Source organism: Erinaceus europaeus, chromosome 6, assembly GCF_950295315.1.
Source record: "Erinaceus europaeus chromosome 6, mEriEur2.1, whole genome shotgun sequence".
NCBI lineage: Eukaryota > Metazoa > Chordata > Mammalia > Eulipotyphla > Erinaceidae > Erinaceus > Erinaceus europaeus.
In genome coordinates, this window is record NC_080167.1 from 27,724,972 (window position 1) to 27,751,224 (window position 26,253).

At 36.9% G+C, this 26,253-nt stretch overlaps 1 protein-coding gene across 4 annotated transcripts in view; it reads left to right on the top strand.

Annotated features, from left to right (window-relative positions):
• ARID4B (AT-rich interaction domain 4B) overlaps positions 1–26,253 on the top strand; it is a 137,560-nt gene that overhangs the window by 85,113 nt on the left and 26,194 nt on the right. For 3 of the 4 annotated variants that reach the window (XR_009550201.1, XM_060191951.1, XM_060191953.1), the window contains exons 13-17: positions 961–1,055; positions 4,879–4,976; positions 5,606–5,849; positions 6,190–6,365; positions 11,817–12,080. Coding sequence is in view for 3 of the 4 variants with exons in the window: in XM_060191951.1 (XP_060047934.1) it covers positions 961–1,055; positions 4,879–4,976; positions 5,606–5,849; positions 6,190–6,365; positions 11,817–12,080 (877 nt within the window). In the remaining variant the exon portion in view is untranslated. The remainder of the gene's footprint in view (positions 1–960; positions 1,056–4,878; positions 4,977–5,605; positions 5,850–6,189; positions 6,366–11,816; positions 12,081–26,253) is intronic. The other variant, XM_060191954.1, reaches the window with a different exon arrangement.

Here is a 26,253-nt window from a genome sequence, read left to right on the forward strand (position 1 = left end):
CTATCTTCAAGTTGAGGTATGATTAACATATTTTGCACGTTTAAGGTATATGATGAAATAGCTTAATATTTTTTATGTGACTTTCTTTATGATAGCTACTGTAACCAACACTTCGAAATGTCTGTCATATAGTAAGTGCAGTGAGGGTTGCCACATAATTTTGATGGCTATTTTGGCCATGAATCCACAATGTCTGTATTCATCTATGTGTGTGACTGTATGGAATACATACATACCACAGTATAAATCAGGCATAAGTTTCTTATGATCCAGCCACAGAGATCTAAGAGAATTAAGTCTTCCATAGGAGATAGAAATTGGGAAAGTGACAATGTCTCAAGATGAATGGTTATTGGGTTGCCAAAAAGTAATGATGCATGTTTTTCTATGCAAAAAATGTGTCATGATTTTCCCCAACAATCCAGTAGTTTATTGAATCTGCCTAATAATGTTTTTTAAATGGAAGAATGAATAAAAGAAGAAAGAAAAAAAAAAAAGAATGTGTTGAAGCTAACCTTTGATTTACAATGATAGCCTAGTCAAGTAAATATTGACCTTACTTTCTATTCAGGATATAGTTTCTCCTTTGCTGGAAGATGCTAGAAGTGGAAAGAGGCAGAAAGCTTTCTAACTTTAGGAGAAGGGCAAGATGATAATTGAATAATATTTGGAATATATTCTAAGGATTAATGTTTCTCACATTTTAATTTTATTGGTGAAAAATAGGAGCTTTTCGTGCCTCAAGCATGAAAGTTTTTGATCATTTTACTAAGGAACTTGTGATTTACAACATACTTGTCACATGAGTACAATTTCTTTTCTCCACATGATATCTGCAACCACTCCCAGGACCATATTAGTCCTGCCCCCTTGTGCACTGGGTCTGTCATGCCCTTCTGTCCCCAGTCTTTGATTAAAACCATATCAAGTCCATGAAACTAATGTGGTTTTGTTTAATAGGGACACCAATTAACAAACGGCCTGTACTTGGATATCGAAATTTGAATCTCTTTAAGTTATTCAGACTTGTGCACAAACTTGGAGGATTTGATAATGTAAGTATAAGTATTACAGTCAAAAGTTTAGTGTTTTTCATGTTTCTTTACCTAAAATTGTGTAGTATCATGTGCACTCCACCAGTTGTGCCACTACTCGGTCCATATTAAAATTGTGTTAATAAAAACAAAAACAGAAGGGAAAGAAAAATGAAAAGTGCATGTTAGAACTCATTTAAATTTAAGATATTAGTGTTTTTTTTTCACTGGCCTTTCACCTATCCAGATTGACTTTTTCAGATAAAAAGAGAGTCAGAGAGCACCAAACATGTTTACATTTCTGGGGGTCAGGTTAAAACCTGACCTCTGTACATGGCAAAGTAGTCTCTTTTCCAGGTGAGCTACTTTGCTGACCACAAAGTTGTTTGTTTGTCTTGTTTTTTTATCAGAGTACTTCTGAACTTAAGGTGTTGTCAGGAATTGAACCTGAAACCTCTGGTGCCTCAAAAAAAAAAAAATTGCTTTCCTTCTCTCTCTCTTCCTCTCTCTCTCCTTTCTTTTTTAATTTTTTTAAATATTTATTTATTTATTCCCTTTTGTTGCCCTTGTTTTATTGTTGTAGTTATTGTTGTGATTGGATAGGACAGAGAGGAGGGCAGGTAGAGAGGGAGAGAGAAAGATAGACACCTGCAGACCTGCTTCACCACTTGTGAAGCACCCCCCCCTGTAGGTGGGGAGCCGGGGGCTCAAACCGAGACCTTTACACCGGTCCTTGGGCTTTGCTACCACGTGCACTTAACCTGCTGTGCTACTGCCCGACTCCCCCCCCCTTATTTAATTATTTATTAGGGGAATTAATGGTTTAAAGTAAAAAATGGTTGTTGGTACATGTCTAAAATTTTTCACCCTTAGCCTAGGTCCTCCCCCAGAGTCCTTACCTTTGGTACAATACCCTAAACCCAGTCCAATTCTGCTTTGTGTTTTCCTTTCTGTTCTTATTCTTCAACTTCTATCCATGAGTGAGATTATTCCATTTTCATCTTTCTCTTTCTGGCTTATCTCACTTAACATTCCCTCAACCTCCATCCACGATAAAGTGAAGAAGGTGAATTGATTTTTAATGTTCCGTTGTATATGTATGTACACCACAGTTTTCTGAGTCACTCATTTGATGTTGGAAACCTAGGTTATTTCTAGGTTTTGGCTATTACAAATTGTGCTGCTATGAACATAGGTACACACACATCTTTCCTTTTTTTTTTTTTTTTTGCCTCCAGGATTATTGCTGGGGCTCAGTGCCTGTACCATGAATCCACTGCTCCTGGAGGCCATTTTTTCCCCCTTTTGTTGCCCTTGTTGTAGCCTTGTTGTGGTTATTATTGTTATTGTTGATGTCGTTCATTGTTGGTTAAGACAGAGAGAAATGGAGAGAGAAGGGGAAGACGGGGAAAGAAAGACAGACACCGATAGGCCTGCTTCACTACCTGTGAAGCGACTCCCTTGCAGGTAGGGAACCCGGGGCTCGAACTGGGATTCTTAAGCCAGTTCTTGCGCTTTGCACCACGTGCGCTTAACCCACTGTGCTACCATCCAACTCCCCACACACATCTTTCTGGATGTGTTTGAGGATATATCCCTAGGAGAGAGATTACCAGTTGAGAGGGTAAGTTCATTTCTAGCTTTCTGAGAGTTCTTCAGACTGCTCTCTACAGGGGTTGAACCCATTTACATTTCTACCAGCAGTGCAGGAGGGTTCCTTTGCCCCCACAACTTCTCCAGCATTTGTTTTGGCCATTGTTTCTGATATATGACATTCTCACAGGAGTGAAGTGGTGTCTCATTTTTTTTATTTGCATTTCTCTGACAATGATTTAGAACATTTTTTTCATGTCTGTTGGCCTTTTGTATCTCTTCTTTGATGAATATTCTTTTCAGTAAAACATTAATTCCCCAGTAAAGAAATTAAAAAAAAAAGAATATTCTTTTCATACCCTCTGCCCATTTTTGGATGAGGTCACTTGTTTTTTTTGTTGCTGAGTTTGGTGAGCTCATTGTACATTTTCATTATTAACCTCCTTCCTGCTGTATGGCATATAAAAATCTTTGGCCATTCTCTAAGGAGTTTCTCTGTTCTCTGTTTGGGTGGTGGTTTCTTTTGCTATATATACTGAAGCATTTGAGAGAGAGAGAGAGACAGAGACAGACAGACACCAGCAGGCCTGCTTCACCGCTTATGAAGCAACTCCCCTGCAGGTTGGGAGCCAGGGACTCGAACTGGGATCCTTACATTGGTCCTTGCGCCTCGCACCACGTGCACTTACCCCGCTGTGCCTGACTCCCTAATTGAGTTTTTGAGTTACTACTAATGTAAAATTTTCAAATGACCTGTGCATATGAGAGAAACATCACAGCTATATTGGTGGAGACTACTCCTTCTTATGCATCTTTTTCACTATGCCAGAACCTCTGTTTATATGTATTTGTATGATTGTTGTTTCAATGATCTGAAGAAAATCTGTAATTAGGGGAGTTGGAGGTGCAGCCAGTTAAGCATATGTGTTGCCAAGTACAGTTATCCAGATTGGAGCCCCAGGAGTGGTGAAGCAGGTCAGCAGGTGTCTTGTCTTTACTTAACTGTCTGTCTGCTTGTCTGTCTGTCTGTCTGTCTGTCTGTCTCTTATCTGTCTTCCCATCCTCTCAATTTCTCTCTGTCCTATTAAACAAAACTTGGGGAAAAAAAAAAAAAGGCTGCCAGTAGTGGTAGATTTGTAGTGCCAGCACAGAACTCCAGCAATAACCCTGGAGGCAAAAAGAAAGAAGAAATTATGTAATTATGTGCTCGGCTGTGAAGTACATATCTGCATGTCTTAGACTCTGAGTTTAGAACCTAGCACTATTTTTTAATTTTACTGTCTAGTACTATACTTTTTAATAATATAAACTTAGAGTATTTTTCTTGCTTTTTAAAACGTGTTCTTTAGAATAAAATGTTTTACTAAGGTCAGTGGGACCATTTGACTTATTAGTTTTTAAGTTTTATTTAAAAATTACCTTTTATACGTTTTTTTCTCTTTTTCTTTTGCCATAGTACCATAAGCTGTGGCTTATGATGATGCTGGGGATTGATTCTGAGGTCTCAGGCTTTTTGTATAACCATTATGCTATCTCCAGAGGCTCCTTTAAAAAATGTTACATTGGGCAAGGGCATTGAACTAGCATAATGCTTATGCAAATGAGGCTCCAAAGTTCCAGGTTCAGTTGCCTGTGCCACCGTAAGCCAGAGCTGAACAGTGCTCTGGTAAAAAATAATAATAATAATGTTAAATCGGTTTTGTCCTCAAGTTTGCTTTTATTTAGGAACCTGAATGTTGTTATTATTTATAAGAGATTTTATTTAAAATTCAAATATCCAATAACAACATTTCTAAAGCTCTGAGACTTGGTGGTGTACTAAGACTTACTTTAAAATGTAGGGGCAAGGGGACTATTGTAGGTCTAGAAAGATAGCTCACCAGGTAGAGCACATAACTGGCCACCACGGGAGAGAGAGATCATAACAACTTGGGAAGTTTTGATACTGTGTTGTTCCCCTAACCCCCAAACTGAATGAAAAAGAGGCCTGGAAACAGTGAAGTTGCATATGTATAAGACCCTGGCTTCACTAGATAAACAAATAATAAATCATTATCATATACCAATTTTTTTATTTGGAATTTATCAAAATTGATATTCTTCCAGAGATCCAAGCAAGCAGTAAATATAAACTGTTTATGTATGCTGTACTTATCTAAGTTTTATTATATTCTCATCTTTTAATTTTTGAGTTTTTTCCTTTTTTTTTTTTTTCTTTTTTCTTTTTTTTTTTTTTTACTTTATCCATTAGATTGAAAGTGGAGCTGTTTGGAAACAAGTCTATCAAGATCTGGGAATCCCTGTCTTAAATTCAGCTGCAGGATATAATGTTAAATGTGCTTATAAAAAGTAAGTTAGTATACTTATTATAGTTACATTCTGTATTTTACCTTAAAACAGGATAGAGTTTATCATATAACTGAGACTATTATGTCTTATAAGAAAAGAGAATCAGAAAATTGTACAAAAGTTACCATCTATAATAACATTTTCCTAGAGTTTATTCTTTGAATATTCTATTGAAAAGGTCATTTTGGTCAAGTTGATTTAGAAAGTACTTTGTAGGGGTTAAACAGTGCCAGAGTTTCAAAGTCAAATAACCTAGGTTGGAATCCACTTCTGCCAAATTTCCACTGTTTTTCTCCTAAGCCTTTTTGTAAATGTGATGCTCCTACTTGCTTCATAGGATTGCTCTTACATAATGAGAGGCTCAGTGACTGGCATATAAGAAGTATTCAACAAATAGATTCTATTAGTAATATTCTGATAGCTAGTATTGTTACATTTATGACTTGAGCAGTACATTGTGTTCTTTGAAAAAGTATTTCTATATGAATTAAAAAGATTGCAATGACCTGAGTTGTTCATAGGGCTTACTTTGAGAACATAGAAGAAATAAGCATTTATATTCATAAACCACAACTCTGCATTAATATTTTGAATTTTTTTCTTAATGTCATTTCACTTCATGTTTCCAGATACTTATATGGTTTCGAAGAATACTGTAGGTCGGCCAACATTGAATTTCAGATGGCATTGCCAGAGAAAGTTGTTAACAAGCCATGTAAGGAGTGTGAAAATGTAAAAAACATAACAGTAAAAGAGGAAAATGAAACAGAGGTCAGAGAAATAAAAATTGAAGAGGAAGAAGATATAATTCCAAAAGAAGAAAAGCCTACAGAGGATGATACTGAAAGAAAAGAAAATATTAAGCCCCCTCTGGTAAATCAGATATTGCAAGTAGTTTTTAGCCTCCTTTTAGTGCACATTGTACATCATATATAAGGTTTCCTAGTTAACTTATTATGTGATCTGGTACTTTATTACTAGTATAGTTTTATGGTATTTTAATTGTTTTTACATTTATTTTGAATATGATGACTGTTTAAAATAACTGCTAGCTTTTTTTTGCCTGCTGTTTTAGGCATGGCAGAGGTTTCTTAAATTGTTAACTTTCTCAACATTAGTATTCTTTGGTATACCTTGTTGTCAATAGTTAGAGCATGGATTTAGCTAGACATTTTTTACTTTTGTTGGTTTATTTCTTCTGATCTCTTTGCAGGGAAATAAAAAGAACTTCTTAGAATCTGCACCTACACAGATTGATCAAGAAGAAGAAGTTAATATGAAAATGTCAGAGGAATTTGAAAATTTGCAAGCTAAAGATGATGAGACAACTGGTCTAGATGAATCTCTCAGCATAAAGGTAGAAGCTGAAGAAGAAAAAGCAAAATCTGGGTAAGAAAATTTTTCGGTTAAGGTGCATTTTGACTGAATAAATTCTTGCCATTTGCTCTTTATCTGTGTGTGCATGTGTGTGTGAATCTACACTTGACAAGTATAGAATCTTAAGTGATTTGCATTTGTTAAATGAATAGTATTTGCCTCCTTCAGAGACCCTGTTATAGAAATTTGTAACAACATAAGGTCATATTTTGATCAATTTTACTTGCTCTCATCATGGAAATTTGTGAAAATTTGAGCTTGAGAAAACACTTCTTATTGTATAATACTCTTCCGACTAACCAGCTAATAGAAATTTGGGGAGATGATTTTCTCTGCTGTTTCGTAGATGTTATGGTGACTGGAGTTTTTGAGAGTTGTTTGTGTTTTATTATTATTATTATTATTAGCAAAATATGAGAATGGAGAATTAACAGTCAATCTTTAAAAGACCAAAATTGTATGTTATGTGACAGTGTCACGTACTTCTAATGTGTGTTCTCCTACTGGATGAGCCACCACTACTCAGCCCCTACAGTATTACGAACTTGTTTTGATCACTTTGAAATGATAAACCATTTTATGTACTGTCAGTAGACCCTGAATTTTATAGATGATCTTTGATGCTTAATTTTCCTCTGGACTTCATAAAGCCTATACACCCCCACTATTAGTTGTTCACTTAAATAACTACAACCAAACTTTTAAAATAATTTTAGTGGGAGTCGGGCGGTAGCGCAGCAGGTTAAGCGCACGTGGCGCAAAGCACAAGGACCGTAATAAGGATCCTGGTTCAAGCCCCCGGCTCCCTACCTACAGGGGAGTCACTTCACAGGTGGTGAAGCAGGTCTGCAGGTGTCTGTCTTTCTCTCCCCATCTCTGTCTTCCCCTCCTCTCTCCATTTCTCTCTGTCTTATCTAACAACGACATCAACAACAATAACAACTACAACAACAATGAAAACCAACAAGGGCAACAAAAGGGAAAATAAATATAAAATAATAATATTAATAATAATTTTAGTATTTTTCTGAAATTTAACCACAGCATATAGAAAAGCAGGGAAGAGAAAAAGAAAGTTTAAGTGAATGTTGTTAAGAGCTGTCTATTATTCTGTTCCATATTTGTTCGTAGAAATGTGTATTTCAAGTACTTCTTACTCTTATTGGAGGTTATTTCAACTATTAAAATGTAGTTTTAGGCTTTTTTGCCTAAAATCTCTTGATAATTTGAATATTCTTCAGAAATTTTGCTCATAACATGCATATAAATGTGGAAGGAGGGGGAAAAACCTTGGTTTAGGTCAATATAGTATAGATATTCATTGTATTTGCTTGTATCTCTTTTCATTTACATGCAAGTTTAAAGTACTGCTACTGAAGACTTTCAGATATTAAGAAAGTTAGGATTCAGTTTTTTTATCTGATTTTTAAATCTGCAGCTGTTTTTGTAACCTTTACTGTATGGAAAGTACTGTGATAAGCCTATATTTTATTTTTGCTAATAATTATTTGATAGTATAAATTATGTTCTGTGGTTTTTTACTATCCCTGTAATTTTTTAATTTTGTCTTTTTATGTACAGTAGGTATCCATAAAACAACTACAGTTTTTTTGGTTTGACTGTCCTTATATGTAGATTTTCTTTAGACATTTTATATGTGTGATTTCAAAATTCATTTCTGAATTTCATTATATTAGAAAATTTTACCAAAGAAATTTTTACAGTTGTTCCTGGATGGTAGAACACCCAGTTGAATACACATGTTACAGTGTGTAAGGACCTGGATTCAAGTCCCCAGTCTCCACCTGCAGGAGACAGTGCTGCAGGTGTTTCTCTGTCTCTCCCCCTCTCCATCACCATCACTATTCTTCATTCTTCTCTATCTAAAATAAATGAATAAATCCAATAAATAAATAATGTTTTAAAAAAGAAAATCTTATAGTTATAAAGAATTAATATGTAGGTCTTTTTTTTAAGTGGAGAGGCTTTCTCTAATAACCAACTATTGCTAAGAATTTTCAGTATGCTTCCTCCATAATGTACGTGTGTGTGTGTGTGTGTGTGTGTGTGTGTGTGTGTGTGTGCGCGCGCGCAAAATGCCTGTTTCAGTCCTGATTCATAGTATGTATTCATGAATTAGACCTTTTTGTTCTTGTTGTTTTGTTCTGTTGTAAAGAGTATGGCATAAAAGTGGGAAATTTTGGTAATTCTTTGAGCATTCAAATGAAAAATTCTAAATTCTTGCTGATATATATTTGTTTTCCAAAATGTAATTTTCTAGAAAACAACAAATAAATGTTTTTGTAGAAGAGGTGTGTATGTGTGCATATGCTCTGTATATCTATTAGTTTAATTATCTTAACCTGTATACTGGTACAGTTTACGCTTTCAGAAGCACTTTTTTTTTCCTTTGGCATGCTATGTTCTTTCTTGCTTAGTGCATTTACTAAAGAGTAGCATATCTTCTTTGACCAACGGCCAGCAATCCTGTTGTTTTCCTTTCTTATATTTCAGCATATTATCTTAGTGAGTTTTCTTTGACTTGTGATAGTAGTATTAAAGGCATAGTTCAGACTTGTTTTTGTTTGTTTGTTTTTATGGAAGGTACTAAGGTTTCATTCCAGATTAAATAAAAGTTTGACCAGCTCTTTTGGACTTAATTGAAAGGCGCTTGGGAAGTCTGTCCCTCATACTTCAACTCTCTAATTTCACTTCTGCACGAATACTGCTTCAGAGCCCAATAAAGAAAGAATTTGTTACTAGTAATAATAAAGGAAGAATTGTTACTAGTGCTTAGGGTATTATGATATATTAGTTTGGAATTTATTTTCATTTTTAAAAGTTCTAGATTTTTTTTCTATATTTCTCTTCCACATACTTCTGAGGTGCCTAATAATTTTCTTTGACACATAATCATTTCTACTATTATAATCCCTCAGATATACTTCCCTTTATCCCTATTATGCAGGAATATAGTTGATTTTAAATAATGTGTTTTCAGGCAGAGGTAGATAGCATAATGGTTATGCAAAGAGACTTTCATCCCTGAGGCTCCAAAGTCCCAGGTTCAATCCCTTGCACCACCATAAGCCAGAGTTGAACAGTGCTCTGGTTAACTAATAATAATAATAATAATAATATGTTTTCAGAAATGTCTTAACTATTTAAAGTATATGTAATACACATATAAAACATTTATTTTGAGCTATTAGTAGTTGATCATCCATAACACCCTTTATAAGAGTTGGTTAGATATTTTGCCTTCCTAAAAATTATTTTTCCATAGATATTTTGCCTTCCTAAAAATTTTTTTTCTATGGATGGGGGAGATAGCATACTGGTTATACAAAGAGATTCTCAAGACTAAAGCTCCAAAATCCCAAATTCAAATTCAACCCCCTGTACCACCATAAACCAGAGCTGAGCCAGTGCTCTGGTTAAAATATATATATATATATTAAACATATATTTAATATATAAAATATAAATATTTCATTATGAAATGTTGATACATTTTCAGTGGTAGAATTCATATTTTTTAAAGGATTTATTTATATAAGGGGCGAGACACTGATGCATCTGGTTAGACGCACACATTACAGTGTGCAAGGGCCCAGGTTCAAGCCCCTGGTCTCCCCCTGCAAGAGGAAAGCTTCACAAGTGGTGAAGCAGGGCTGCAATGTCTCTTTCCTCTCTATCTCCCCTGCCCCTTTCACTTTCTTTCTGTCTCTGTCCAATAATAAGTAAATAGTTTCAAAAAGGTTTATTAACAGCAATAACAATGGAAAAAAGAAAAGATGACCTCCAGGAATGGTGGATTCATAGTCAGGCACCGAGCCATAGTGATAACCCTTGTGGGGGAAGAAAAGATTTTATTTATATACTAATCAGAGAGAGAAAACAAGATCATCAGTCTAACAAATTTTTTGCCTATCATCTATGTCGAACCTCATGCTTTTACATCCAATGGCCTAGCCACTCACTGGGCCTCTAGAATTCATGTTTTTAAAGTCCAGATTACACCTGAATTTGTTTATTATGCTTACACTTATAAGAAAATTTGTTTGACTACAGATTAGCCTTTAAATTAGGAATAATTTTTGGAAATCATAGATTTTGTGATGTATTTACACATACGGCATATTTATAAACATTTAATTTAATTTCACATGATTATTAGTCTCTTCCATTCAGGGAAAGGAAGTAGGGAAATAGGAAAATACTATGATTGTATCATTTGTAGATTATTTCAATTGAATAAGAATGACAAGTATATTACTGCTAAGTGGTCTGTATGTAAGAATGTAAAATAGAAATTATCAATAGAGGGCGACTTTTTATATTTATAATAACTCTTAAAGCTTAGTGACCTAGCTGTCCTGTGTTCCTGTTTTGTGATATTAACTATAAACACACTGTAGAGCAGAAGAAAACTCAATATAGGTGAGGATTTCATATTGAAGTTAGTTTCTTGTAAGTCTTGGTATGATTTATAACTAAGATTTTCTTTAACTCGCTTAGTACTGATTAATGATTACTATAAAATGGATGCTCAGTTTTAGAAAGGACACAGTATTGAAAAGATAAAATTGAATGCACTTCTGCTTCTAGAGTGGTATGACTTTTTGTTTTTTATTATTGGGAATATATAGATTCTGCCTCTCATACCTTACTTCTTTGGAACTTCAAAGTTCAGAGAATAGAACACACTTCTTCAAAAATATGTCGCAAAAAGTACAAAACGAACTACTGTATTTAATTTTTTTTCCAAAGCACTGCTCAGCTTAGGCTAATGGTAATGTAGAGGGTAATTGAACCTGGGACCTCAGAGCCTTAGGCATGAAGAGTCTTTTTGCATAACCATTATGCTAGCTCCCCCACCCAAGAATAACATAATATTGATGAAGTTAGCACCATATTTGTGTGAAAGCTAAACTAATGCTTTTAGTTTATATAACCTTTGAAAATTGGGCTGGAATAGCTTTTATAGTTGTTGAGATAAGAAATCAGCTAGTGGCAAGTTTTGTTGTAAACATTCTGAAACTGGAAATATTTGAATGAAAAATAATTTTGAGCCAGAAAATTGCCCACAGATTATGATGATTTTTGTTTTTGTCAATTCAGATATAAAGTGCTTTTTATAATAAAACGTGAAAAAATTGTTAGTCAACATTACTGATTTCTTGCTATTCAGCACAACCTCTGTTCTTCTAGCTGTTGGAAATTTTCTGCTAATGCACTTATTTTTCAGTCTTCATTTTTTTTCCCTTGTATCTTTTCTGTAACCATGATCCACTTATACAATTTTATTTTTTAATATCAAATCCAAACTCGAAATTACATACACATGGAACCTGCTGTTCCTGGAACAATCACAGCCACAGTTTTATCAATATATGTGGTTTGGGACTGAAAAACTTAAGAGGTGTCCTTTATTAACTGCAATTTTTTAAACCTTTCAAGAGATGAAACGAATAAAGAGGAAGACGAAGATGATGAAGAGGCAGAAGAGGAGGAGGAGGAGGAGGAAGAAGATGAAGAAGAGGATGAAGATGATGATGACAACAATGAGGAAGAGGAATTTGAATGCTATCCACCAGGCATGAAAGTCCAAGTGCGGTATGGACGAGGGAAAAATCAAAAAATGTATGAAGCTAGTATTAAAGATTCTGATGTCGAAGGTGGAGAGGTCCTTTACTTGGTGCATTACTGCGGATGGAATGTGAGGTAACTTGAGTTTTAGCTAGTGATTACTACTTAAAAACACTACATAATTTTCTATTTTAAAATTTAATTAACGGGTCATAGATTTGTTAGTATTCTCTCCTAGATCACAATTGTATTATGTAGTATTTAGTATGTAAGTACCTCACTTAGTGACTTACTTTTGTGTAGAAAAATTAGTCTACACAAGTGTGTGTGTGTGTGTGTGTGTGTGTGTGTGTGTGTGTGTGTGTGTGTGTGTTTGTTTGTGTGTGTGTGTGTACGCGCGCGCGTTTGACCAGAGCACTACTTGGTTCTGCTTTATGCTGGTGTAGGGGATTTAACCTGGGACCTAGGATACTCAAGCATGAGTCTTTTTTGCATAACCTTTATAGTATCCTCCCTGTCTATTTTTTTTATATTATAAATTTTTTATTAGTGATTTAATAGTGTTGAACAAGATTGTGGGAATAAGAGGACTACAGTTCCCACCACCAGAGTTCCATCCCACCACCAGAGTTCCATATCCCATCCATTCCATTGGAAGGTCCTCTGTTCTTTATCCATCTGGGATTATGGACCAAAGATTTTTATGGTTAGTAGAAGGTGGGAGATCTGGCTTCTGTAATTGCTTCTCCACTGAATATGGCTGTTGACAGGTTGATCCATACTCTCAGCCTGTGGAGTAGGGACCCCTGGGGAAGTGGGTTTCCAAGACACATTGGTGAGGTCTTCTGCCCAGGGAAGTCAGGTTGGTGTCCTGGTAGCACCTGCAACTTGGTGGCTGAAAAGCATTAATATATAAAGCAGAACAAATTGTTTAGTAATCAGGAACCTAAAGGTAAGAATATAGTAGATGAGATTTGGGGACTTCATGTTAGAAGAAATCAGGAAATCTATTTTAGGTATATATATATTTTTAATATTTATTTATTCCCTTTTGTTGCCCTTGTTTTACTATTGTAGTCATTCTTGTTGTCATCAGATGGAACAGAGAGAAATGGAGAGGGGGGGGAGATAGAGCAGGGGAGAGAAAGATAGACACCTACAGACCTGCTTCACCGCTTGTGAAATGACTACCCAGCAGGTGGGGAGCCAGGGCTCGAACCAGGATCCTTACATCGGTCCTTGCACTTTGCTCCATGTGCATTTAACCCGCCTGACTCCCTATCTTATCTTAGGTATATTCTAAGGGGCCCATGACTTTACTAGTTTTTGCCTGAGCACAACAGCTAACATACAGGTGGGCTAAAATTATTATCTGGATGCCAGAGTTGGGAATAGGACTAGAGAGCTGGATCATAGGATTAAAGTATATAAATACTGCCAACTGTAATCCCCATCAATCTGACTTAATTGCAAAAATGTTTATTGCTAGACCTTAGTATTAGCACTACAGATCTATAAGTCAGGGTGGACATTTTATTCCTTTTCTTTTTTTCTTTACTGTCCTTTTCTTTTTTTCTGTTTTTATTTGATAGGACAGATAGAAATTGTGAGGGGAACAGGAGATAGAAAGAAAGACATATTTCACCACTTGTGAAGCTTCCCTCTGCATGTGGGAGCAGGGAAAGCTTAGTTCTTGAGTGTGTTAGTATGTAAATCAGCCAGGTGTGCCACCTCTTGGTCCTCTGTAATAGATTTTTATGTAAACTGTGTATATAGAGGAAACACTACTGATGAAATGTTAGAAAAATGAAAGTTAAAAGATTTGAGCTTGATGACTACAAGCCAATTATTAGGCTTCTTGGTCTCTTGAATTTTCAACTCCTTTGCCATAGTAACCTCTTCTTTTTAATCGCTTTGAGTTACCATATTTTGTTTCTTAGTAAGCATAGATCTTACTGTTTTATTTTTAGGATAAGAGCTAGTTCAAGTGGTCCAGGAGATGGCACAGTGGATAAAGTGCTGGACTCTCATGCATGAGGACCTGAGTTCAGTCCCCGGCAGAGTGATGTCTGACTCTTTCTCTCCTCCTATATTTCTCATTAATAAATAAAATATTTTAAAAAGAGAGAGGAAGCTAGTTCAAGAAAGCTTTATCTCATCATTATAAGCTCTTGCTTGATGAAACCAGTTAGCAGCGCTCTGGGTTAAGTAAGCTCACTTAGTATGAAGCATAAGTATCCCAGTTTGAATCCCTGTCTCCCCAACTGCAGGGGAGTCACTTCACAAGCAGTGAAGCAGCTCTGCAGGTATCTGTCTTTCTCTCCCTATCTTCCCCTCCCCTCTCAATTTCTTTCTGTCCTATCCAAAAAAATGGAAAAAATGGCCAAAGAAGCAATGGATTCATAGTGCAAGCACCAAGCCATAGTGATAACCCTGGAGGTAAATAAATAAATAAATGTAAAAGCTCTTGCCTGAAAGTGTTAGAAATGTATTTGTTCAAAACAGTATAGTGAAATATAAGTATATGAGCTTGGCTAAAATAGAATATACTTAAAAACCTCCTTTTAAAGTATTCATTTATTTTGTTTGACAAAGCAGAGAGAAATTGAGAAGGGAAGGGGAAATAGGGAGAGTGACATACCTGCAGCACTGCTTCACTACTTATGAAGCTTTCCTGCTACAAGTGGGGACTGAGTTCTTGAACCCAAGTCCTTGTGCATAGTAATGCATGCTCTCAACTGGGTAGTTCACCAAGAAGCTCTCGGGTATACTTTCTGATTAATGCAACCTAGGGAGCTGAAAGGGTGTAGTTGTGTTCGGTGACTTAGGCTTTTTCTTTTAATGAATCTATTTTGGAATTTTGTTATTATATATGAAACATCATCTCTGATAAGTTTTAACCTGTATAAGACTGATTCTGGGGCAGGGTGGCGGGTACCTGGTTGAGTGCATGTTCTATGATATGCAGGGACATGGGTTCAAGCTGCTGTTCCCCACCTGGGGGCTAGGAGAGAAGCTTCATGAGCAATGATACAGGTCTGTAGGTGGTCTCTTGCCTCTTTCCTCTCTCTTTTTTTATATTTATTTAGTCCCTTTTGTTGCCCTTGTTGTTTTATTGTTGTAGTTATTATTGTTGTTATTGATGTTGTTGTTGGATAGGACAGAAAGAAATCGAGAAAGGAGTGGAAGACAGAGGGGGAGAGAAAGATAAACACCTACAAACCTGCTTCACTGCTTGTGAAGCGACTCCCCTGCAGGTGGGGTGCCAGGGGCTGAACCGGGATCCTTAAGCCGGTCCTTGCACTTTGTGCCACCTCTTTCCTCTTATCTCCACCTTCCCTCTTGATTTCTGTCTCTATCCAGTGAGTAATAAAGCATAAAAAAAAAGTAAGCCTATATATATATTTTTTTTCCTCCAGAGTTATTGCTGGGCTTGATGCCTGCACTACAAATCCACTGTTCCTGGAGGCTATTTTTTCCCTTTTGTTGCTTTTGTTGTTTATTGTTGTTGTTATTGCTGTTATTGTTAGATGACGTGCAGACCTGCTTCACTGCTTGTTAAGCAGCCCCCCTGCAGGTGGGGAGCTGGGGGCTTGAATCAGGATCCTTATGCCAGTCCTTGTGCTTTGCGCCATGTGCACTTAACCTGCTGTTCTACCTGCTCAGCCATATATATTTTTTTTTTTCTTTTTTTCTTTTTACCAGAGCACTGCTCAGCTTTGGCTTATGGTGGTACGGGGGATTAAACCTGGGACTTTTGAGCCTCAGGCATGAGAGTCTGTTTGCATAGCCATTATGCTATCTACCCCTGCCCCCAATAAATATATTTTTTAAAAAGAAATTTTGTCTTTAGAGGGGTTTTTTTTTTTTTCTTTTTTTTGCATCCATGCTTATCACTGAGACTGGGTGCCTGCATTATGAATCACTGCTCCTGGCAGCCATTCCCACCATTTTTACTGAATAGGAAAGAGAGAAATTAAGGGAAAGGTGAGGTGAGCTGGGGGGGGAGAAAGGTAAACACCTGCAGACTTGCTTCGCCACTGATGAAGCGACCCCTCTACAGGTGGGGAGCTGAGGGCTCAAACTGGGATGCTTAAGCCGGACCTTGAGTTTTGTACCTTGCATCTTGTATGGTGCACTTAACCCACTGCACCACCACCCCACTTCTTTTAGAGGTTTCAAGTGGTGATTCATGGTGTGTACCTAGTCTCATCAAGGAAAATAATTGTTCTTATGTCTTATATTTAAATTATATTCTGTTTGAAAATTTATTAAGGTGTCCGGTAGATGGCACAATGGATTAAGCATTAGACTCTGAAGCATGAGGTCCTGAGTTCAATCCCTGACAGCACATGTACCAGAGTGATGTCTAGTTCTCTCTCCCCTCCTATCTTTCTCATTAATAAATAAAATCTTGGGGGGGCAGAAGGAAGGGAGGGAGGGAGAAAAATTTACTAGAAAAGTATTATCTCAAAACTGTTCTGTTTTCTTTCTTTCTCTTCTGTTTCTTAAAAGTGTAGTTTGTGTTGTCCTGTTACAGCAGTGGGAAACTCTAGAACCATGCCTAATGTTACTACCTTTCTGATTTTGAGGTAACTGCAATTCTGATCTATTCAGAAATGTGGAGAAAATTGGCAAGTTAAGTCCTAAGAGAATGATGAAGGATTTTGTTTGGACTTCCTCTTTATTATTTCTGACTAACAAAGTCAACACAGTTTTTAATTTTAAGAATACCAATTATCTGTGTTTAGATGATGTAGTTGCTCTGAAACAAGCCATTTTGGTTATCACTATTTTTTTTTAATTTTTAATATTTTTTTATTTCCCTTTTATTGCCCTTGTTATTTTTTATTGTAGTTATTATTGATGTTGTTGTTGTTAGATAGGACAAAGAGAAATGGAGAGAGGAAGGAAAGACAGAGAGGAGGAGAGAAAGACACCTACAGACCAGCTTCACCGCCTGTGAAGCAACTCCCCTGCGGGTGGGGAGCCAGGGGCTCGAACCGGATTCCTTACACTGGTCCTTGTGCTTTGCGCCATGTGCACTTAACCTGCTGTGCCACCGCCCAACTCCCGGTTATCAAACTCTGTAATACATCCTTTGGATTGTTGCTGCTGCTTCTTTTTTTTTTTTTTAATTTATTATTTATTTTCCCTTTTGTTGTAGTTATTATTGTTGTTGTCATTGTTGATGGATAGAACATAGAGAAATGGAGAGAGGAGGGGAAGACAGAGAGGGAGAAAGACACCTGCAGACCTGCTTCACCACTTGTGAAGGGACCTCCTCTGCAGGTGGAGAGCCCAGGGCTCGAACTGGCATCCTTACGCTGGTGCTTGTGCTTTGCACCATGTGCGCTTAAGACCCGCTGCGCACCGCCTGACTCCCTCCCCCTTTTTTTTCTTAAATAATGTGGAAATGAAACTTAATAATTAATGTAGACATGCTTATTTTACTAAGAAAGATGACATCTATTCCTGACAATTCCCCGAACTGGGGAAACTCCATAAGTGGTACTGTGTTATCTCTCCTCTTTGTCTCTCTCTCCCTCTGTCTGAAAGAGCTGTAATCTTAACAGGTGTGAAGCTCCAGCCAATACCTGATGGCAAGAAAAAGAAAAAAAATCTTCTTTAATTTCTACAGTTGTTTTTTCTAAAGTACTGTCTAAACCTTTGTGCTATTATAATGCATACTTCTGTTTCACCGCTGAAAATGTTAATTTTTTTTGTTACACAAAGGATAGTGCTTGGGGCCAGGGGTGGATAGCATAATGGTTACACAAACAGACTCTCATGCCTGAGGCTCCAAGTCCCAGGTTCTATCCCCTGCACCACCATAAGCCAGAGCTGAGTAGTGCTCTGGTTAAAAAAAAAAGGATAGTGCTTGGACCAGCCTACTCTTTACAAATATGTCTTTAAAAAAAAGAAAGAAAGAAAGACACATTCTTCAATGCTTACAGTAGATGTATTGGAAATAGCAAGAACTTTGAATCCTAAATCACATATTGTTTATAAAAATAGTACTGCTACAGAATTTTTTTCAATATGGTGACCATATATAAAACTTTTCTTTACTATAGATATTTACTAGATTGCCATATAATTAAAGTAATGCATCTGTCATGATTAAGTCTTCTAAAAATACCCTTCAGTGGCCCTCAAAGTGGCCCAGTGGATAGTGTAGCACTTTCCCACATGAAGTCCCAAGATTGGGAGATTGATCCCCACCATTGCTGTGCCAGAATAATGTGCTGGCTCTCTCTATTCCCCTCTTATCTCCCCCTCCTTCATTCATAGATAAATATTTTTTAAATAGTATTAAAATTAAAATATAGGGGTTGGGCAGTAGCACAGCAGGTTAAGCACACATGGCGCAAAGTACAAGAACCGGCATAAGGATCGCTATTTGAACCCCCGTCTCCCCACCTGCAGATGGGTCCTTTCACAGGCGGTGAAGCAGGTCTGCAGGTGTCTGTCTTTCTTCTCCCCCTCTCTGTCTCCTCATCTCTCTTGATTTCTCTCTGTCCTATCCAGCAACAATAGCAATGACAACAATAATAATAAAGAACAACAAGGGCAACAAAAAATCGGAAAAATGGCCTCCAGGAGCAGTGGATTTGTAGTGCTGGCACTGAACCCCAGCAATAACCCTGGAGGCAAAAAAAAAATCAAAATGGGGAAATACATGAAAGTGGAAAGATAAGTTCCAGTGGTACACTCGGTATGATACATGTGTTACTATGCACAATGACCAGGGTTCAAATGGTAAAGTAGTATAGTAGACAGGGAGAGGTGTGTGTGTGTGTGTATGTATGTGTGTCCATCTCTCTATCCGTCCGCATTTCATCTTTGTGCATCGTAAGATATGCACTTAAATGGATGCACTACTGCCTGTCCCCCAATCTCATTTCTGTTTTGGTTTCTCTTGGTAATTTTAATATAATTAGATATTTTTAGTATCACTAGCTTTTAAATTTCCACTCTCACGTCTCATCCATAACCTTGGGATTGATTTTTGATCATTGATAATCATCTGCCATAAAGTCTATTAAGTGTGTTGGGGTTATCCTTGCTCAGTAACAACTATCTTTACTATGTGCATTGAACTTTCTATACTACTTGGCATGCATTTTAAATAAATTAATGTTTTATTATGCTTATTATTAGTGCTTATTTATTTTTCTCCATTTCTGATTTGTCTTTCCATAATCACAATTTGGGATTTGATCAGAGAAAAATATATAGAGGCCAACTGCATTAAAGTATACCATTAAGTAAAAGAAAAGACACTGTAAATTTTTAACTGCAAAAAAAAATTTAACATAAGTTATTGTCCATATTTCAAGTAATATAACACTGAAAATAAGATAATTTTACTTAAACAAGGTATATGAAATGAACTTACAAATTATATTTTTATATATATATATACATATATATATATATATATATAGTTGTTATATAACATGCTTCTGTAATCTTGAAATTAGTCAAAAGGCAGGGCTGAGCTGTGGTGCACCCAGTTAAGAGCACACATTGCAGTTTATAAAGACCTGGGAAGCTTCATGAGCAGTGAAGCAGTGCTGTAGGTGTCTCTTTTATTATTTTTATTTGACTTTAAAAAAATACTTATTTATTTGTTCCCTTCTGTTGCCTTTGTTGTTTTATTGTTGTTGTTATTGATGTCATCGTGTTAGATAGGACAGAGAGAAATGGAGAGAGGGTGGATACCTACAGACCTGCTTCACCGCTTGTGAGGCGACCCCCCTTGCAGGTGGGGAGCCGGGGGCTCAAACTGGGATCCTTATGCTGGCCCTTGTACTTTGCTTCATCTGCACTTAACCCGCTGCACTACCGCTGAACTTTTTTTTTTTTTTTAAGTCAGAGCACTGTTAGCTCTGGCTTATGGTGGTTCAGGGGGTTGAACCTGGGACCTTGGAGGTGCAGATAAGAGAGTCTCTTTGTAGCACTGTTATGCTTTCTACCCCTCCCCCCCTTAATTTTATTATTGGATAGAAACAGAAATTGAGAGGGGAGATAGGGAGAGAGACACCTACAGACCTATTTCACCACTCATGAAGCTTTCCCTTCTGCAGACAGGGACTGAAGGCTTGAACCTGTGTCTTTGCATACCATAATGTGAATGCTTAACTAGGTGTGCCTCCTGGCCCCCAGATGTCTCTTTCCCTCTTCCAGTGTACTTCCCCCTTTCTCTCCATTTCACTGTTCCCATTAAAAGAGAGAGAAGATTACTTTTTGTGAATATTCATCTGATTTTCTCTAACATTATTCATTGCAGAGTTAAACATCTGTGTGCCAAATACTTGTCATTGCAGTTATAATGAAATCTCCTTGTTAAGGAAACTGCTGTTCAAGCCTGGGAATTATACAGACAGCATTTATCCCATCACCTTCCCCCCAATGCCTTCAAAACTTTGCTTGTGTTCCTTACAGTCTTCTTCTATTGTTATAATTACTTCTTCTTTGACTCCCATGCACTTCTGTTTCTCTTGTATTCCTTTGAAACATTTGTCTGACAAACCCAGGTCCTACATGTATTCTACTGAGCTAACACATCCCTTACCTCTCCTTCCCACCCCTACCCCGATTTTTTATCCTATAATTTTATGAGAGATAGAGAAAGATACACAGATATACTATTCATAGCCTTCTGCTTGTCTCTTTATTCTGGTGCTGTCATGTTGTGTCAGATTTTTACCCAAGGTATGGAGGGAATGTGCTTTCACTTCTGGGCCACCACTCTGGAAGTTATCCCCAGTGATGAACCTCTCCCTCCCTAAAAAATGTCAGACTGTGAGTTTGGTTCATTATTAGAGAGAGTGCACATGAAGTGTGGAAACTCTGGTTTGATAGCCACCACTTGGGAGCCCCTGTAGAGGTAAAGCTTCAGGAGCAGTGGGGTAGTGATGTGTTATCTCTCATCTCTCTGTTTCTTTTTTCTTTCCTCTCTCTCTCTCTCTCTCTCTTTCTCTCTCTGCCTTTCATCTTCCCCTTCTTCTTTTTTTTTTTTAAGATTTTATTTATTTATGAGAAAGATAGGAGGAGAGAGAAAGAACCAGACATCACTCTGGCACATGTGATGTCAGGGATTGAACTCGTGACCTCATGCTTGAGAGTCCAAAGCTTTACCACTGCGCCACCTTCCGAACCACTTTCATCTTCTTTCTAAAGGAAAGAAAATCAATTAAATGGTTGTCAGGTCAGTGGAGACCGGCAGGTACCAAGCACCAGCAGGAACCTTGGTGGCCAAAAAAAACATGTCTCAGTTTTTCTATTTCTCTAGATCGGTCCTCATCTAGATCGGTCCTCATCTTTAAAAAAAAAAATCCTGGGAGTCGGGCTGTAGCGCAGCGGGTTAAGCGCAGATGGTGCAAAGCACAAGGACCTGCATAAGGATCCCGGTTCGAACCCTGGCTCCCCACCTGCAGGGGAGTCTCTTCACAGGCGGTGAAGCAGGTCTGCAGGTGTCTGTCTTTCTCTCCCCCTCTGTCTTCCCCTCCTCTCTCCGTTTCTCTCTGTCCTATCCAACAATGACGACAACAGCAATAATAACTACAACAATAAAACAACAAGGGCAACAAAAGGGAATAAATAAATAAAATAAAATATAATAAATAAATAAATAACATAACATATTTTTGAAAATCCTTTTATTTCCATGTAACCTGATTCTTGTCATACTTTTACTGTGTAAATAATTATTCTAGTAATGATAAAAAGGAAATCAAGGTACTCTAGGAAATTGTCTTTTGTTTCTTATGATTTGTACTATGTCAGCTTAACCCAGTGTGCCCTTGTCCAGCCCCCTACTCTTTTATTTTTTATAATGAAATTTAAATATTGTAAGTACTACTGGACAGTCTTTTTTTTTTTTTTTTTTTTTTAACCAGAGTTCAGCTTTAGCTTATGGTACAAGAGATTGAACCTAGGACTTTGTGTTTTTTTTTAATATTAAAATTTGTACATGTAATGGTTTCTTCATTATTGACATTTTACTGTTTGTTGCTGTTGCCATTGCTATATTCTTTTCTTTAATTTTTATTCCTGACAATATTAATTTACAAAATTATGTGATAACAGGGGTATAATTGTTACCATTTCCACCACCAGAGTTCTGTATCCCCATTCCCTCCCTTGGACGCTATAGTAGTCCTTCCAAGGTTGCAGATATGGCTTGACTAGTATTCTATAACTATATGTCTATATATATATGTACCCCTTTTTTTCCCTATGGTTCTGTCTTCTCTTCCTTTCTGAGTCACACCTATTACTACTTCCAATTGTCTTTCCTTTTTTCCTCTTCTCTCCGAGTCCTAAAAGAGCTGGAGTTCAGAGCGCTCTGGTCATCTTCCCCATTTATTTATTTATTTATTTATTTATTTATTTATTTATTTATTTATTTTTAAAAGGAGACATTAACAAAACCATAGGATAGGAGGGGTATAACTCCACGCAGTTCCCACCACCAGATCTCTATATCCCATCCCCTCCCCTAATAGCTTTCCCATTCTCTATCCCTCTGGAGTATGGACCCAAGGTCATTGTGGGTTGCAGAAGGTAGAAGGTCTGGGTTCTGTAATTGCTTCCCTGCTGAACATGGGTGTTGACTGGTCAATCCATACTCTGCCTCTCATCTTTCCCTAGTAGGGTGGGTCTCTGGGGAAGCAGAGCTCCAGGACACAGTGTTGGGGTCGTCTATCCAGGGAAGTCTGGTTGGCATCATGCTGGTATCTGGAACCTGGTGGTTGAAAAGAAAGTTAACATACAAAGCCAAACAAATTGTTGAACCATTATGGACCTGAAGGCTGGAATAGTGCAGATGAAGTGTGTGGGGGGGGGGTTACTCAGTGCAGACTATTGTGTACTTCTGCTTTCAGGTATATATTTTGCCCTAGTTTATGGATACGTGTGAACATAATGCTCTATCTCAGGGGAACTGGTCTGTATCTTGAACCTAGGACTTTGGAGCCTCAGGCACAAAGAGTCTGTTTGCATAGTCATTATGCTATATACTCCTGTCCCTAGACAGTCATTTCTAAGTAAATACCTGTTAATTTATTTTAGGGAGAAGAAAGGGAACATTGCTCTTATTTACTTTCCTAAGCCTTCCAGCTCTTTGCATGTTCCTCTGATATACTGTTCTTGTCTTGATTTTACACTGTCATCTGCTTTTGTCATAACCCTTTGGCATACTTGTACAATATAAAGTATATGAAAAGGTGCTATGGGAAAGGGTTGTGTTCACTGCTTATCTGAAAAAAAATCTTTTGCACTATGCAGTTGCTTTCTCAGTCTGGAACAAAGCTTGTGAGCAGTGAATAACAAAAATGAGTTTGCTGTAGATTTCAGTGCAAGTGAACATAAACATCTTTATGGAAAATATTAATAATCATTATTTTTTGTTCTGGTGAACTTTTTCTTTTTTTGTATAGTCAGCTTAATAGTATCCACTAAATTGGATGTGTTCCATTCACTAGTTTTTGCCGATGATAGATACAATGTAAAGCATAAAATTGTACCTGTTTGAGTAGTTTTGTAGATTGGCAGCTATATCAGTGTATTTGTTTAAATGTATACAAATACTAATTTCATAGGTTTTCAAATATTAGTAAAGTGAACTTTTGGAGTAGTTTTAAAAGTCAGTTTCTGCATCAGACTATACAGTGATTGCCACATTTGTTAACAATTTGCAGTGGTTTTTATGCCCCTGGTATGTGATGTGTTCTTTCTTAACATTGTGTGCATTACTTCCCCTGTTTAAAGAATCGTTGTTTATTTTATGGAGTTAGATTCCCTTGAGGAATTTGTTTTATGGTTCATCTACGTTTTCTTAGGCTGTTTGTGTGATATCTGATTTGATAGTACTCATGTTTCTACCATTCTGTTGTTATAGTCTTTATATAGTGAACATTACCGCATCTTTGTGGATTTATCAGTGTTACATGAAATAGAAATAATATGAGTAGTAGACTTAGAATTTTATTTTTTCAACAATTTAATGCTTTTGCATTCTATATCTAAGTGCATGAACAAAAATATTAAATTATGCTGACTGGACTTTCATAAATTTTGATTGAGATAATCTCAGATTTAAAACAAATTGAGGTTATTACAGAAAATTCACAAAAGAGGTATAGTTAGAATTTATTTTAAAATTAATAGTGATTTCATGACTTTTTTTTTTAATGTCAAACTATTTGTGCTCAGTTAATCAGCTAAGAGAATTTCCCATCTTCATGATATTTTCACAATAGATGGGAAGTTTTTGTTTATTTGATTTACTTATTTATAAGATCATTCACAGACCCTTTCACATTGTAAGTTAGAACTGAATAGTGCTCTGGTTTAAGTAAAAAGGAACATCTAAATTAGTAATATGACATATGTTACCTTCTGTGTAGATATAAAATATGTACAATTTAACAATTATTGAATATCCATTACAGAAGAGAAATACAAATTATTTTACTTAATAGTTACTAGATTTTATAATCTCTTGTATAACTCATGGGTAATTTTATTTATAAAACAACTTAAATCTTTATTCTGCATGTAATAATGTTAATCTCTAAGATTTTATCTTTCGGATGTATAGCAACACATTCTGATACTTCTTTGAAAGTGTTGGGCTTAAGAATCAAAATCTGAATTGATATGGCACAATAATCTTATTTCTATTTTAATTCTGGTTGGCAAACATCCTTATTTGTATTATTGCTAAGTGATTTCTTAGATGGCTGGCTAACACATTCAAACATAAGTCATGAAACTTCTTTTTATAATTCAGTTTTTCTCTGGTGAGAGCAAGTTTGCAGTGGTCTCTGAACGATTGCTTCTATCTTTGTGTTAATATTTTAATTCAGTACATTTTTTTAATTGTCTTTTTGTGACTTTTTTCTTGTTGGAAGGTTCAGAAGTTTATTAGTTTTGGAATCACTTTAATGTTGTCTTCTCAAACAACAAACATCTTGTGGGAAGTAGTATGCTAAATCCATTGATGAATATTTAGTGCTTAGTACAGAGCCTTTCACTTTAAGTGGGAAAATATAGTAATCTTTTTTTCTTGTGCTGTTAAGTGTTCATCACAAAGAGACCAGTTACTCCTCAGAATTCCTAAATTCAGTTAAAGGCAAAATAGTTTATATCTATAATAATTCCAGCTACCTGGTTTACTTCCTTGCCTTCGTTTCTTCCCTTCTTCCTCCCTTCCAATTTTGTTATCACCAAGGCTTCATCTCTTCGGGCCAGCTATTTTTAAGATAGGAAATGACAGATACAGAGGAAAGAAGGGGGGATAAAAACACCATAGCTTCAAAGATTTCCTTAAGTATCCTGAAACCTGGGTTGTGCAAATGGCAAGTCTGGTCCCCATCTATATGAGTTGTTAAAATGTCTGTTTCTATATATCTGAACTAAAAAGTCTACAAGTTGGCCCAGGAGTGATGAAATATGCGTGCCCAGGGTCACAATACTATAAAATTAGAGACAATAATTTGAATTTTGAATTAATTGTTCTCATTTTCTGTCTTAACTATTTTCTTACTGCGTGAAAAGTAGATGTGTTGGGGCTGGGGAGATGGCATAGTGGTTATGCAAAAGTCATTCATGGAGGGTGGGCAGGCAATAGTAGCACAGCAGGTTAAGGGCATAGGGTAAATCGCAAGGACCCGCACAGAGTTCCCAGTACGAGCACCCTGCACCCCACCTGCAGGAAGGTTGCCTTACAAGTCCCTCTGCAGGTGTCTGTCTTTCCTTCCTCTCTCGATTTCTCTCTGTCCTATTCAATAACAATGACAATAACAGTAATAACAAACAAAATGGGAAAAATGGCCTCCAGGAGCAATGGATTCATAGTGCAGGCACTGAGCCCCAGCAGTAACCCTGGAGGGGGGGGGAAACTTTCATGCCTGAGGCTCTGAGGTTCCAGGTTCAATTCCCATCACCACTATAAGCCAGAGCTGAGCCGTGCTAAAGTAGATGTGTTGTAGTCTCTCCCTCTCCAGATCTGCAGGTGGGGAATAGGGACTAGAACCTGGGACCTGGTAATGTGTGCACTTAACCTGGTACACCATTGCCTATCTTGCATGTTGTAGTCTCTTAATGCATATTAAATATACTATGTAGAATAGCAGCAGGAGAAATACCAAGTCTTTCCCCCCTTTAAAAAATAGTATCTGGGAGTTGGGCGATAGCGTAGTGTGTTAAGTGCAGGTGACGCAAAGCGCAAGGACCGGCATAAGGATTCTGGTTAGAGCCCCCGGCTCCCCACCTGCAGGGGAGTCGCTTCACT